This window comes from Hemiscyllium ocellatum, chromosome 24, assembly GCF_020745735.1.
Source record: "Hemiscyllium ocellatum isolate sHemOce1 chromosome 24, sHemOce1.pat.X.cur, whole genome shotgun sequence".
NCBI lineage: Eukaryota > Metazoa > Chordata > Chondrichthyes > Orectolobiformes > Hemiscylliidae > Hemiscyllium > Hemiscyllium ocellatum.
In genome coordinates, this window is record NC_083424.1 from 4,380,896 (window position 1) to 4,397,638 (window position 16,743).

Below are 16,743 nucleotides of genomic sequence, written 5' to 3' on the forward strand. Positions count from 1 at the left end.
GGTGGTGGTGGAGGGTTGTTTTTCAGACTGGAGCCTGTGACCAGTGGAGTGCTACAAGGATTGACGTTGGGTCCTCTACCTTTTGTCATTTACATAAATGATTTGGATGCGAGCATAAGAGGTACAGTTAGTAAGTTTGCAAATGACACCAAAATTGGAGGTGTAGTGGACAGCGAAGAGGGTTACCTCCGATTACAACAGGATCTGGACCAGATGGGCCAACGGGCTGAGAAGTGGCAGATGGAGTTTAATTCAGATAAATGTGAGGTGCTGCATTTTGGGAAAGCAAATCTTAGCAGGACTTATACACTTAATGGTAAGGTCCTAGGGAGTGTTGCTGAACAAAGAGACCTTGGAGTGCAGGTTTATAGCTCCTTAAAAGTAGAATCGCAGGTAGATAGGATGGTGAAGAAGGCGTTTGGTATGCTTTCCTTTATTGGTCAGAGTATTGAGTACAGGAGTTGGGAGGTCATGTTGCGGCTGTACAGGACATTGGTTAGGCCACTGTTGGAATATTGCGTGTAATTCTGGTCTCCTTCTTCCTGTCGGAAAGATGTTGTGAAACTTGAAAGGGTTCAGAAAAGATTTACAAGGATGTTGCCAGAGTTGGAGGATTTGAGCTACAGGGAGAGGCAGAACAGGCTAGGGCTGTTTTCCCTGGAGTGTTGGAGGCTGAGGGGTGACCTTATAGAGGTTTACAAAATTATGAGGGGCATGGATAGGATAAATAGACACAGTATTTTCCCTGGAGTCGGGGGAGTCCAGAACTAGAGGTCATAGGTTTAGGGTGAGAGGTGAAAGATATAAAAGAGACCAAGGGGCAACCTTTTCAAGCAGAGGGTGATACATGTATGGAATGAGCTGCCAGAGGGTATGGTGGAGGCTGATACAATTGCAACATTTAAGAGGCATTTGGATGGGTATATGAATAGGAAGAGTTTGGAGGGATATGGGCTGGGTACTGGCTGGTGGGACTAGATTGGGTTGGGATATCTGGTCAGCATGGACAGTTGGACCGAAGGGTCTGCTTCCATGCTGTACATCTCTATGACTCTATAACCACTCTTCATTGTTGTCAAAATTCAACTCGTTCACTAATGCACTTTAGGGAATGAAATCTGCTATCCTTAACCTATCAGGCCTGCATGTAACCCCAGACCCACAGCAAGATTGTTAACTCTTAACTGTCCCAGGACATTTAAGAATGGGCAATAAACGCTGACTTGGTCAGTGATACCCACCCATGAACAAGTAAAGAAAGGTTAGTCAATTATGTAGCGTGTGTTCAGTTGAAGAAAATAATCTTTCGTTACCATCCAGCATTCTCCTTTTAATTCTGGCCAAAAATGCTTAAATCAGACTGATTTGCAGACTTTGTTGGATCTCACTCTGTGTACCTGTCCCTATTTTTCAATCAGTTTATGGCCTGAGCCAGTAGAGACCTATTTGAGTTAGGTATTTGCCAAGAGCAAGTTGCTTGCTGTTCAAGGTTCATTGGGAAATATTATCAGAAGTGTTCCATTAACATCTGAATTGCTTGTCAAGTCTGTTTTTCATTTTTCATTAAACTTAACATTCACAAAAGTAAAAAGATGTTATACTTTTAAAGTCCAGGTATTTCAAAGTAAAACCTGTATTCTCCAGTTAAATCTTGTACAAAATGTAACTTCAACTGTGACAGACAGGAATGTATAAACTTTAGTCCTCTATAGATTCCATTGAGTTAAGAAAATAAAACATTGTTTGGCATGAAAGATGGAACCAAAGCAATTATATCGTGGAATAGGTGAGGGAGTTCTTTTAGAGAGGAGAAAATCCAACAAAAATTCTTTTTAAATAAAGAACCAAAGTTGGAGCTGTTGGACCCAAGAGATGGTAGCAGTTTGTAAGATTTGCAGGAGACAAAGAAATTGGTGGTTTTGAATCGGTTATGGATAAATCATCTATTTAAAAAACAGCTAGATATCCTGAATGTGGTTTTACAGGGAGGGAGGCTGCATAATGGTACACCATTCAGGAATATGCAATGTTGGGCATCAAAGGTTTGGCGTAATGCAAGATATGGGTGGTGGAGGTGTCCACTTTTGAAGGTAAATTCTGTGTGTGTAGCTAATTAGCTATTGAGCCCGTCTTGCACCCCAAATTCACTTCTGCACATGCCCATTTTGAATCAACCATGTTTATTTAGGTCTGTAGGCTCGACTGGGTAAGGATGGTAGATTTCTTTCCTTTAAAGAACATCAGTGAACAAGATGAGTTTTTGTTAGTTGTCGCCATTATTGAGACTAATGTGGAATTGCAGATTGTTAAAGTGACTTCAAGTTGATCACTTGCTGTGGTAGGATTGAACCTTTAAATTAATAGATTAGACCAAACATCTATAGAATTTTTACACTGTATATTGAAATGTTAGTTTGTTCTATTGGTTGAGAAATAATGGAAGGGTATTGCAAGTGGTTATGGATTACATGTATGTTTTGTAATTATTTTGAGAAAATGGCGTTCAAAAGGTATTGTGTATATAGCTTACGTATTTTTAAACTGTGGGCAGGATTTAATGGTGGTTGGGATCTCTGAGATGGAATTGCTTGAGCAACCTGTGGGGATCTGAAGCCTATTTAGTCAGCAGCGTTTTGAATAAGTGGTAGCCATCCAATTGGGAAGGGCTGCTCAGCTGGCCATATCGGCAGTGACTGCTGCTGGGGCTGCTGCACCTGCAAGAAGAGAACATATAAAAGGATGTGCACCCGCAGTTACGATGAGTAGTTTGTGGATACCAGAGCTATTCACTTAGGAGGTGGCAAAATTTGGTGGGGAGGGCATACAGTGTCTTTTCTTCCACAATTTAGATTAGATTCAGATTAGATTCACTATAGTGTGTTGGCTTACGTCTGGATCAGTGCGGACTCCAAAGGCCCCACAGCTGCATGCAATGGTGGTCCCCTTCCCTAGCTACTAGTCCGGTACCATCGTATACAGATTAGATTCCCTACAGTGTGGAAACAGGCCCTTTGGCCCAACAAGTCCACACTGATCCTCCGAAGAGTAACCCGTCCAATCCCATCCCCCTCTGACTAATGCACCTAACACTTTGGGCAATTTAGCATGGCCAATTCACCTGACCCGCACATCTTTGAACTGTGGGAGGAAACTGGAGCACAAACCCACACAGACACAGGGAGAATGTGCAAACTCCACACAGACAGTCACCCGAGGCTAGAATCGAACCTGGGACCCTGGTGCTGTGAGGCAGCAGTGCTCACCACTGATCCACTGTGCTGCCCCTATGAAGGAATTTTCTTGGCTGCCTCCTTTTCTAGTGCTGTTTCCCATCAGCATTGAAAATTCACTAAATGTGAAAATGATTAATTCACTTAAAGCAAGCTACTTAAACTTGTGTACTTTAGAATTGGAGCTACTTGTATAATTGTACAATGCAGAAGAGGCCCTTTGGTCCCTGAAGTCTTCACTAGTAGAAACTACTCTTAAATCTGCACCAATCCCACTTTACAGCAATTAGTCCATATCGTTGAATATTATTGCATTTCAAGTGCCTATCTGAATACCTTCTTAAAGATATGAGGTTTCCTACCTCGATTAGCCTCCCAGGTAGTGCATTGCAGATTCTTGTCACCTTCTGGGTGAACAATTATTTCCCTCTAAATCTCTTGCCTTTCATCTTAAAAGTATGCCTCATTCTTATTGACTCCTGAACAAAGGGGAACAGTTCCTTTCCATCTACTCTGTCCATACTTGTCATCTTAAGCACCTCAATTAGGTCCAGTCTCAACCTTCTCTGCTCTTAAAAAAAAAACAACCCTAGCTTATTCAGTCCCTCTTCGTAGGTAAACTGCTTCATCCCAGGCAACATTTTGGTGAATCTCCTTTTCACCTCCCTCCAGTTCAATCATATCTTTCCTGTAGTGTGGTGACTGGAACTATGCACAGTACTCCAATGTACCCTTACCAAAGTTTTGTACAGCTCCAACATAACCTTCCTGCTTTTACAATCCATGCCACTACTGATGAAGACAAATGTTCTGTATGTCCCCTTAATTACCCTATTGACATATTCTGCCGCCTTCAGGGAACTGTGGATAAGGAGTTCAAAATCCCTCTGATCCTCTGAGTTTCCTGAGTGTTGTGCCATTCATTGGGTACTCATTTGTCTTGTTGCTTCTTCAAGTGCATCACCTCACACTTTTCAGGGTTAAATTCCATCTATCGTAAATCTCCCCATCTGACCAATTCCTCTGAATCCCACTTTAGCCTGACACCTTTCTCCTCACTGTCTACTACTTGGCTGATCTTTGTCCTCCACAAATCTACTTGTCGGCACTCCCACAGTTTCCTCTCTATTGTTATTATTATCATCACCAATAAGAGACCCAGCACTGATCCCTATGGTCTCCCACTGGATACTGGCCTCAAGTCTCACACACCACATTTGACTACCACCTTCTACCCTTCCACTAAGCCAAATGTGGATCAACCTTGCCAAGTTATCCTGGATCCCATGTCCTTTTTCCTTCTTTATCAGTTTCCTATGTCACACCTTGTCAAAGGCTTTGCTGAAATCCACATAAACTACATCGAATATGCTACCCTATTCATACGCTTGGTCACCTCCTCAAAACATCCAGTCAAATTTGTTAGATGTGACCTCCCTCTGCAAAAACCATGTTGACTATTCCTGATCAAACCTTGCTTGTCCAGGTGGAGATTCATACTCTCCTTCAGAAGTTTCTCCCAACAACCGTTTCCTTGCCAGTGAGTCTCACATCAGTGGTCTGTAATTTGGTGGCTTATATTTACTACTTTTCTTGAAAAATGAAACCACATTAGCTAGCCTCCAGTCCTCTGGCCAAAGAGGAATTAAATAAACCTTTTGGGTCAGAGCCCCTGTAATTTCCTCTTTCACCTAACAGAGCAGGTCTGGGCAAGTTGTATCCCAGGCTGAAGGTTTGTCCATGTTTAAGTCCATTACCACCTCACTCTCTATGTCAAATTGCTGACGAACCTCCCTATCCATCCTCTCGAATTCTGTACCTATGTCGTCCAACTCCAGAGTGAAGACAAGTGTGAAATACTGATTTAACACCTGACCAATTTCCTCTGGGTCCACATTTAGATTACCCCTTGGTTCCTTATGGCCCTTAATCTGCCCCTGCTTATTCACTTTTTGATATACTTCCAGAATATCTTGAAATTCTACCCAATCTGACCCTGCCAGTGTTTTTCATGATCCTCTTTATTCTTCTAATTGCTTTCTTAAATTCCTCTTGCTCTTCCTATAATCCACTAGGGCTGCTGTTGATTGTTTCTCTTTCCACCTGTTAAAAGCCTCTCTTTGTCTTCTCAGACAGCCATGAATATTCCTAGACATCAGGGTTCCCTGGGGGTTTTGCTCTTGAACTCAAACAAAAGTACCTGTAATCTTGCCAATTCTATTTTGAACACTCCGACTGTACTGTTGTAATTTTATCCAGAAGTACCTGTTCCCAGTCTACATTGGCCAGACCAATCCAAAACCCTTTTTGACACGCACCTTTTTTTCCATAACAAACTTAAAACATATCGTCATGTGGACACTATAATTGAAATGCATCCCCTGTCACCCTGAACATCTGTCTGGCATCATTCCCCAAAACTGGATGCAGCACTGCATCATTTGGGCCTTCTGCATTTTTTACTGTATATATTTCAAGAAATCTGTCACCTCGAAACCCTTTACACTAATGTCTAAGCAACTAATGTTGGAAAAGCTGAAATCCTTTTTTTAAACAACTCTCTGAATTGTTTGTGCGTCTGCTGCTCTATTGCCAGCTGACTGTTGGGGGAGGGATGTCTCTAATACACTTACAACAGTGTGACTGTCCCCTTTTTATTCCTAAACTGTATCCATAAAGCCTAAGTTGAAGACCCTTCCGTGATATCATCCCTCTTTGCTGCAGTAACTGACTCCTTAATGCAACACCTTTCTCTGTCATGCCTTGAAGATCCTTTACCCTGGAATGTTGAATTGCCAGTCCTCTGCCATCAGAAACCTGGCTACAACATCATGATTCCACACGTTAAACTGTGCCCTTAACTCGTCTGTCTTTTCATGTTTATTTTAGTGGTTGTATATGAAAATGGTAATTTTATTTTCTCATGGTGTTGCAGTTTTTTGTGATCATTCTATACTTAACTGAAATAATGATCATTTTACACCTCTATCAGACTGAAGAGCTCACTAACTTGGGTTAGGTATGGGTGAAATTCTTAAACCATTTCTGGATAATGGGAAGTTAATCTGAGCAACTCACTTATATGTTCTGATTCACTAACTGAATTTCAAGACACTGATTTAATAATTGATAACATTTCCCGGTCTGAAAATCAAATTTAACTGAAGTTCACATTTAGAATTGTGTGTATAAGTTGCATTGACAATTGTAATTCATGATTTGTTGTATTTGTACTTGTAGTATGATTTAAGCAGCACAATCTCTACTTGTTGGAGAGAAGCATTTAAAAATTATAAATACTTTTACCTTAACTGGCCAGTTCATGCCTGAAACGTCGATTCTCCTGCTCCTTGGACCTGCTGCGCTTTTCCAGCAACACATTTTCAGCTCTGATCTCCAGCATCTGCAGTCCTCACTTTCTCCCAGTTGTTTATACAGTGTACTACTGCTTGATTTAGAAAAAAAATTATTTTAGAGATATGGAGTATTTTAACGTGTCCACTTTTATTGGACTAGTTTCCCTGACCAGACAACTTTAAAGGTTAACGGGTGTCCACCACATTGCTTTGTGGAGTCACCAACAGGACAGGTTCCCCTCCCTGAAGGATGTTTACAGATGAATTGAGGATTTGGATAACTTGTTTGCCTGCAATCTATCATATAGGCCAAATGCCTCCGTGTGGCCTTTTGGCTGCCTCTTCCAGTGTAACAATTCTGCTATTCTGAATTCCATTTCCATTTCCAATAAATCTTCCTTACATTTGGCCTACATAGCCTGCTGTTGTAGATTCTTTTCACCTTCTGTGGTTCATTCCTAATCAATTTGATAGCAATGAAATATCAGCATAAGATTTCCATCGCCTGGTTCAGATTTCTATGCATTGCTTTTATAATTTAAAACAGCAATAAAAAAAATTGCTCTTTTTCTGAAATGAGTCTGCATTAACTTGCTGAGTGATATTATGGTATAATTATTTTTATTTCAGGAGAGGTTATTTGCTGCCAGCTACAAATATTTAACCTTTTTTTTCCAGTTTGCATCAATGGAAAGCAGTTTTAGCAAAGCTTGTGTTGCCACTTTTATCTAAGTTAATTGTTGATGCAGTTTTATCCAGTCGTGATTGTCTTTTTAAAATCTGGTATCACACTAAACTCAGAAGGTGCCTGTGACATAGCTGCACAAAACACCAGACTTGTGTGGCCACAAATAGTCTGACAGCAGTCATACATGACCAGTTTGAAAGATTCCGACTTTCTTTGCTGGCTGACTGCATGTGAGGCTTGGGGGCCATGAACTGGCACTGCTATACTCTTCTAAGTTTGCTATAAACGCCATGAATTTGGGTCCCCTCCTATAAGAAGACGAATGCCAAGATGGAAAGAGAGCAATGTAGCTTGATGTGAGGAAACAAAAACAATTTTTTTAACTCATTTGTTTATGGGGTGAGGGATTCGCTGGCTAAGCCAGCATTTATTGCCTATTTCAGAACAGTTCAGAGTTGACGACATTGCTGTGGGTCTGGAGTTGCATGCGTCCAGGTAAGGATGTAAGAAGTTTCCTTTCTTAAAGGACATAGTCAACCAGATGGGATTTTCCAGCAATCAACAATAGATTCATGGTAATAATTAGACTGTTTAATTCCAGATTCTTTTTGAATTCAAATTCCACTATCTGCTAGTGAACCTGGGTCACCAAATCATTGCCTGGGTCTCTGGATTAACAAACCATATCATGAGATTATTGCCTACCCCGCTCAAAAAGCCTCTTTGGGTTTTGTTAGATTAGGTGATTTCATTGAAGTATTTAAAATAGTGAAGGAATTAAATAGAGTAGAAAGAAATGAAATGTTTTAGCAATTAAGGGCTCTAAGATGAGGGAGCCTCAATTTTACAAAAAGATAGATTCAGAACAGTGAGCAGGAGAAACCGGTTTGCGAAGTCTACATAAAAGCTTGTAAAGAACAGGAAGAGCAGCATAATTTCACATTTACAATGAATTGCTCTTAATTCTCAAAAAGAAAGTAAATCTTCTGGGTTGGTCGAAACAAACTCAGAAGTCACATGATGCCAGGTTATAGTCCAGCAGGTTTATTTGAAATCACAAACTTTTGGAGCGCTGCTCCTTCATGTGAAGTGACAGAGAAGCAAACAGATGTCACATTTATAGGCATCGAGATCAAAAGATCGTACAAATGATATGATTGAACTGTTGAATAATAAGTCTCTGCAGGTGATCAAAAGTGTCAGTTGGTGTGAGGAACGTGTCAACAGCTGAATAACCAGTAAGGGGTGACCTATAATCTGACTACATGAGGTAGAGAGGTAATTACAAATAATCAAAAATAAAAAGGTGCTGGAAACAAACCAAATGACTGGAAAAATATGGTAAGTATGAGTCACATGTTAAGGGTCTAAGCAAAGTAATAAGTATTCCAAAACCATGCAAACTAATTAAGGTTGAGAGATCATAACAATTTATGAAGGCGATAGTGTCAAAATAGGACATTAAGAAAGATCTTACAGATACAGAACAGTCTGGTGGGGTCATGCAGTGCAACATGAACCCAAGATTGTGGTTGAGGTTGCCTTCATGGAACTTGGCTATCAGTTTTTGCTCTGCGATTCTGCATTGTTAATTATCTTGAGGGCCCCCTTTGAGGATGCTTACTTGAAGATTGGAGGCTGAATGTCCTTGACCGACTGGGAGGGAATATTCCTGTCTGGCAATTGTTGTGCGGTGTCCATTCATCCGTAGTCATAGTGTCTGCATGCTAATGTATCATGCCTTGGGCATCCTTACTTAGGTCGTTATGAAATAGGCAACATTGGCAGAGTCACATGAGTATCTGCCATGTATGTGCTGGGTGGTGTTCCCATGTGTGATGGTGGTGTCCATATCAATGATCTGACATGTCTTGCAGAGGTTGCCATGGCAGGGTTGTGTAGTGTTGCAGTTGATGTTGTCCTGAAGGTTGGGTAGTTTGCTGTGAACGATGGTCTGTTTAAGGTTTGATGTTTGTTTGAATGCGAGAAGTGGAGGTGTAGGGATAATCTTGGTGAGATGCTCATCGTCATTGATGACATATTGAAAGCTGCGAAGAACACTGCCTAGTCAAACCAGGAGCATTCCTCGTCACAATGGACGTTTCAGCACTCTACACCATTATCGCCCATGATGACAGTTTCTGGAAGAGCTGTGTAATGAAGCTCCATTGATTGGTTCTGGAGTGCTGTGGGATTCCAGTAGTCCCGAGTTGACTGGCTAAGACACCAGTTGAGAGAACATTTTTATTTTAAAACGCCATGGACTATGTCCACTGACAAACTATAAAGATCAATTTTTGACTTTTTTTTGAGAACCATTTCCTTCAGGATTGATAATCAAAGGGCATAGATTTAAGATAGTTACCAAAATAACTGCGCTAGCATGCTGAAAGGCTGCTCTATGTAAGAGTGGCTAAGATTTGGAATCTGTTATTAATTGGGTGGCAGATACAACTGAATCTGTATCTTTTGAAGACAGTTGGATAATTACTTGGAACAAAAAAATGCAGAGCTATGGGGAAAGAGCAGGGCTAATTGGATTGATCTTTGAAAGCATTGATGCAGACCTAGTAAGTAGAATCATTTACTTGTGTTCTGTGCTATTTTCTGATTAGTTTCCTGCTAATATTTGAGGAGTTGGAATTTTTTCTTTGAACCAAATGGAAATTGTCACAATTGCTTTGGTTCAAAAAGTGCCTGAGAAATATTGTTTGAAATTTCCCCCAGGACATAAATATTTGATCATCAATGGCGTGTTACAGAATGACGCACACCAAATGAGGCCATTAGGCCATTTGCCTGTATTAGCTTTTTTTTGAAAGAGTTAGTCATACAGAATTACTCAGCTGCTGTATTTCCCACATAGTGGAAGAAGAGTTCCTCCTTCAAGCAATCATTCGGTCCACTTTAAAAAGCCATTTGGATTAATCCACCTACTGTTGCAGTGTGTTCCAGATCACAACAACCAACTAACTGGATCAAAACAAATCTCACCTTCGGATTCTTTTGTTAATGAGCCTAAAGCTGTATCCTCGGAATATTAACCCTCTGACCAGTGGAAACTGTCTCATTCTTAGCTATCAAAGCCCTTCATGATTTTGTACATGCATTATTAAATCATCCCTTGGCTTCTTTTATCAGCAACTCCTCCAGTTTCTCTTATTTTCACCATACAACTAAGGTCCTGGATCCCTTGTGCTAAACCATTCACTGTTAGTAAGACTTGGTAATGTTTTTGTTTCATTTATAATATTAAAATTATATAGAACTTTGATTAGACCATACTTAGAATATTATGAACAGATCTGGTTTGTTATATTAAAGAAATGTAATGTAAAGCACTGGGGCACTGGAGGATTGTGAATGTGACACTGTTGTTTAAGAAAGAAGCAAAGGATAACTCAGGAAACTACAGACCTGTCAATTTGACCCCAACAATGAGAAGACTGACGGAGTCCATAATGTGGGATAAGATACTTGTATAGAGAAAAATAAGTTAATACTAGGCAGTCAATATGGCTTTGTCAAGGGCACAACTTTAATTGAGATCTTTGAGGTGACATAGGCAGTGGATGAGGGTAGTGTTATAAATATTGTTTATTCGGACTTTCAGAAAGTACTTTATGTGGTGCCATATGGCAGGTTGGTTAGGAAATTAGAAATGTTTGTGGTTGATGGCTCCTTGGCAAAATGGATGAGAAATTGGTTAAAAGATAGGAAACCGAGGGCATTTCTCAGACTGGAAACAAATTGAAAATGGTATTCCCAGGATTTTGTGATGAGATCATCGCTTTTTCTATTTTATATAAATGATTTTGGGGATGGCTGTTGAGGGCAATATCTGAATTTGCAGATGGTACTAAGCTGGGAAGAGTATGATGATGATGAGCAACTTCTGAGGGACATTGACAAGTTGGTCAAACAGGCAGACATCTGGCAGATGAATTTCAATGCAGAGGAATATGATATAATAGATTTTGCTAGAAGAAACATGGATAGTTATTACAGGCTCAATGGTACAACTTCAAGAGGAGTGCAAGAGCAGATGGACCTCGGGGCTCAAGTACAGAATTCTCTGAAAGTGACCAGGCAAGTCGAAGCAGTTGCTAGGAAGGCTTATAGGATTCTTCAGTTTAAAATAGAGACATAGACTATAAAAGCAAGGAAGTGACCACATTTGGAAGGATGTTAAAGCACTGGAGAGTGTGTAAAGAAGATTTACTGGAATGATGCCAGGAATGAGATATTTTAAATACAAAGAAAGATTCAAAAAATTGGGCTTATTCTCCTTGGAGCAGAAAAGATTAAGAGGTGACCTTATTGAGGTGGTTAAAATGGTGAACAATTTTCACAGTGTAAATTGTCAAAAGAGTTATGAGTGAAATGAAGAGAAACTCCTTTATTCCAAGTTGTTAGGATTTGGAATGTGTTGCCTGGGGAAGTGATCAAAGTGGATTTCATAGGAGATTTTAAAAGGAAGCTGGATGGATGTTGAAAGGAATAAAATTTAAGGACCACGGAAATAAGGAGAATGGAACTTGCTAGGAAGCTCTTTTGGCAGCCATTACAGACTTGGGTCAAATGGCCTCTTATACTGTAAAATTCTACAGTTCTAAAGATAACCGGGCTAAGAGTTTTTGATTCTTGGAGAGATTTCACAGGCTGGGGATCTTTTCTTTAGAAAAGAGAAGATTGAGGACTGACCAGATACGGGATAGGCTTTTATATTAGGAAAGTGTTTGATCGGTTTGATGTAAAGATGGCACCAGTACAGAAGCCAATACAGTGACTGGACAGAGAGTGGGTGAGGTTTGGAACTCTAGCAACCACAATCTTTTCAACAATCTCATTAAAAAGCATGTTACTTTTGCTTATTGAATGTGGTTTCAGGTTTTGCCTTTCGCTTGCCAACCTGCTCTGACTCCAGTACTTTCTACTTTGCCTATTGTTAAGAATTTTTCCTTTATTACCAGCGTTTGTAGTAGTAATTCCCTTCCTCCCTTACTTAACAGTGATCTGTCCTGATTCAGACTTGTGTCCAGGGGGTGAAATTGTGACTGTTTTCCCAGTGGCCTTCATTTTAGTGCTAACGACTGTGATTTTTGTTTGTCACGTTGCAGTCTCTGCCTTGGACATAGAAATGGATTGTTCAGCTGAGCTGCCTATTTCAATTTTTATACTCCGTGCAGGCCTCATTCTTCCCTCATTCCTCTCAAAATATATCTGAACCTCCTCTTAAATGTCATTATACTGTTTGCCTTAATTACCTACTCCTGCCAGAAACTTCCAGATTCTTATTAATCTCTGGATAAATAGGTTTCTCCTGAATTATTCCCTATTGGATTTATAAATGACAACACTAAATTCAGGATCCTGGATTAGGATTTCCCCATAATTAAAGCCATTTCTCTTCATCTACTTTACCAAACCTCTATATAGAGTTCAAGGTAGTATTTGTTATGTGTAGATTTATCATACTTACTCCATTAATAAAGATTATTATTTGATATATCTAATATTATTTGCACACAGTCAGCCTGTGTTAGGGCTGTTTTAGTATATGAATTATTTAAAGAATGGCTTACTATGCTTATGTGGTTGGCTTCTCTCAACAATGTCGATGCTCCTCTGGCAAAGTCTACTTATGTAGATATTTAACAGTGGCAATTATAGCTCATTTATGAATGCACTCCTTCTGAGTGCAGTTATTCCAGCTTTAAGTCTTGTAGTAGCACGGAATTGTCAGAGGCCTTGTCTTTTGAATGAGATGTTAGACCAAAGCTGTAAAGAAACCATGCATTATTTTGAAGAAGGCCATCATCAAAAACATGATCTTATCGTTATTGCATCACTTTTTCTGAGAACTTGCAATGGGCACATTGGGTGCTGTCTTTCTTATTTTACAACAGTGACAATATTTTTAAAGTCCATTGGCCCAAATTCTTTGAGGCATCTTTGGGTGTGTCATATAAACACTATGTAAATGCAAATTGCTATGGCTGTTCTTATTCTAATAGTAGATGCTCGTTTAGGAGCTTAAATCATGATTAAATAAGTTACACAGATAATCATTGCTGATGATAAATCTGTAATTGGCTGAAGTCTTTTATCAAAGTTTGAGATTATACTAAATACACTGATTAAAATTAAGTAACATAATTCAGTCAATTTGCCCTAATAACAGGATTGTCAATATTCCTGAGATGATCACTCGTTTTAGCTGAAAATTTAATTTAATAGCTAATCTTTGTTAATTTTTGTGCACATCTTTTGTTGGCTGTGTCAAGTCTCTGTTTGCTGTTTGGTTTACTTTTGGAGATCATTTTAGACATGATCCCTAATAAGGTGAGAGGACATCATTCATTTCTTTCTCCTTAGCATTGTGACTGACCAGCTTTTTTGCAATATGATGTGGAGGTGCTGGTATTGGACTTGGGTTTCAAAGTTAAAAAAAGTCACACAACACACAACAGCAGTGCTCCGAAAGCTAGTGCTTCCATATAAACTTTTGGACCACAATTTGGTGTTGTGTGATTCTTAACTTTTTGCAGTATGTATACATTATGCCAATAAGTAATATGTTCCCACATTCTGACAGTCTTGAGCTGTGAAAACAAAATGTAAGCATTTTGCGAATGCCATTTTGTACATTTGGGTGTGTTACTTGCTCAGAACATTCTTCTGCACAGTGATGGACAGGTACAGATCCTTTGGTCCATCCAGTCTGTACCCTGTATTCCTGATGAAAGACTTTTGCCCGAAACGTCGATTTTACTGCTCGTCAGATGCTACCTGAACTGCTGTGCTCTTCCAGCACCACTAATCCAGAATCTGGTTTCCAGCATCTGCAGTCATTGTTTTTGCCCAGTCTGTACCTAATATGATTGTGATGCCTTGTGCATTCTAAATACTAAGATTAACATGAAGCAAAATTATTTAGATGTTAGCTAATGCTGTCTATCCCATCTGGAATCTTGTGACCTGTTGGGTGAGAAGAAAGGCCCAGGCCAATTTGGGAAAAGTAAATCTGATCCATTAAGCCAATTAAAACTAATCTAGGGGATCAGTCTGGCCCTGATTTAATTCCTTGTACTATCTATCCCTTGTGAAATGATCATCATTGTACCGAGAAAATGCTTCCATTCTCATTTGAAAGAATATCAAATTCCTGAGCCTGTTCCAGAGTTTCACTTGCTGATATTGAAAATTGATTCCAAAAAAACTGGACTATAAAAACCTGTAATCTGAAATATGACCCCTTCCTTTAACCAACTTAATTGGCATGACAACTCAATGTATTCCCTTCATAACCTCTAAACCTCAATCAACTAATCTGCAAGTCTGCACTTCACTAAAGCTTGAAAGGTTAGTCTGTATTCATAACTAGGATAATACTTTAAAGACTAAATGTGGTGGGCTGAAAGTCCCAAGATGGATTGATATCTATAATCTATTAAGTTTAGTTAGTTATTATGTCAAATGAAGAGATTTAATTTGCAGTAAGATGTGGTTGAGGTACATATAGAGCTTATTCTAATGTATACATGTCGCATTATATGCCTCTTATATAATGCTTTCTCACTAACCTAATGTTGCTCATCATTTTTTTTTATTTAAGTTGAAAACCCCCAAAGAGCTTCCTCAGATCTTCATGCTGTGGAAAATATGCCTATATCACTAGCCGGAGTGCCATTGAGTGAGTGCATGCTGCATATAATGTGATGTAACAACAGTGTCCCATCACACACAAATCTGATACTTTCAATATACTGCACCCCTTGCACCATTAGTTTGGCCCTTGGAAGCATTGAAGTGAGGTACCTGGCTGTTCACTAATTTGCACAATACTTTGAAGCTTTTTAAATCATTTTACAAATTCTTCCAATGAAGTCTTGAAAGAGTTAAGGCATTTGCTGAAAGTCAGAAGTTTCATGCATGATGAGCAAGTCTGCGTTGACCTTGAAGAGGAGATGCTTCAGTAAGCTTTTTTGTTATTGCATAATATTGCGAACTCTGTGTTTTGCTTTTGACTTCAGATCAGAATAAAAGGCCACGGATAGAAGGTGGTCGTCATGGAATGGTTTTCCAGCATACAACTATGACTACTTTAGGATCTCCAGCTATTGTTCCCTTACAGCAACTCATGCCAACAGTGCAGGGTAAGAGATAACAAACACATCTTCACATACACATTTTGATGTCTTCTCTCATTTACAAGGACCTTTTCATTTACTTAGCTTGTGTGTAAACATCCTTTGACCGAGTATCCATCTATTTAAAGTGACATTAATGGTTTCAGTAAGGGTTTCGTTTCTATTCTGTTTCTTACTCCGAACTTTAATGAATGTGAACAATGCCAGTTTTAAAGTGCCCACAATCCAACCAGTATGCATGAACATGAGCGACATTTTCAAAAGGCTAAAATTTCAGTTTACAGGGAGAGGCTGCGAGAAATTATAAACTCAATTCCATCCATGTTAATGATGCTGCCTTCCAGCGAGTTAATTGGTGCGTTAGAAAGAGGGCTGTCCTATATTGAAAGTATCAGTGTAATATAAATGCAGTATGTGATGTTTTCAAACTTGTATCGACGTACGCTCTCACAATTGGTGTTTCAGAGCACATTGATCTCTGAGGAAAGCATACTTGTCCTTTAATGAGGTTTTGAACATAACTTTACTTTTTCTTTTAATGCAGACTGTTTAAAATTCTGTTTGGAATGTGCTTTGTTTTCTAGTAGATACATGCATGGTGTGGCTAACTCATGGTGTGTAGACATCAACTTTTCATTTTTAGCATTTTCTAATTATGAAGGTAAAGAAGGACTTACAGGTGATCTGTTAACCTGTTAGGTAGGCATCAGATTCTTTCAGAGAGCTACCTTGTATTCTGAAATTTGATGCATATGCCCTTCTTCCAGTTTTATTATTCTATACTCATTATTGTCATTAAGTAGTGTCATATTTTCTTGCACCTTCTGCTTTTCCTCACATTCCTCTTATTTATATTCCATGAAAAGTCTTCAGGTGTCACCCGTGACACATACTCCTCTGAATCATAGGGTTGTGGTTTTCAAGCACTTCAACTACACTAGTCCTTCAGTTCTATACTGAGACATTGCTGTATTGTTGAAGTACCCTCTCTTGGATGAGATGTTCACTGAATGCCTGTCTGTACTCTCAGATGGGCAACGATTTCACACTCAATATATGAAGAAAAGCGCAGGAATTCTCACCAGTTTTCTGACTGGTATTTACCCAAAACTGTTTTAAAACTGATCATCTGGATATTTTCTTATTGCTGCGAATGGGACTTCCTCGAATGCATATTGGCTGTACTTCAAAAGTGAAGTCCGTCGGCTGTAAAACACTTTTTAAGATGTCTTGAAGTATGTCAGTTGCTGTATAAATGTAGCATCTTTATTTCTTTGAATTTGAACCCTAAGTTTTTGATGACTAACACAAATGAT

General features: G+C 39.3%; 1 protein-coding gene across 7 annotated transcripts in view; it reads left to right on the forward strand.

The window, feature by feature from the left end:
• The window catches only part of ep400 (E1A binding protein p400), a 160,951-nt gene that overhangs the window by 28,492 nt on the left and 115,716 nt on the right, over nucleotides 1–16,743 (forward strand). For 6 of the 7 annotated variants that reach the window (XM_060843381.1, XM_060843384.1, XM_060843387.1 and 3 more), the window contains one exon: nucleotides 15,311–15,433. The exons of the other annotated variant lie outside the window; for it this stretch is intronic. In XM_060843381.1, the coding sequence (XP_060699364.1) occupies nucleotides 15,311–15,433 (123 nt within the window). The remainder of the gene's footprint in view (nucleotides 1–15,310; nucleotides 15,434–16,743) is intronic. 7 annotated transcript variants of the gene reach the window in all.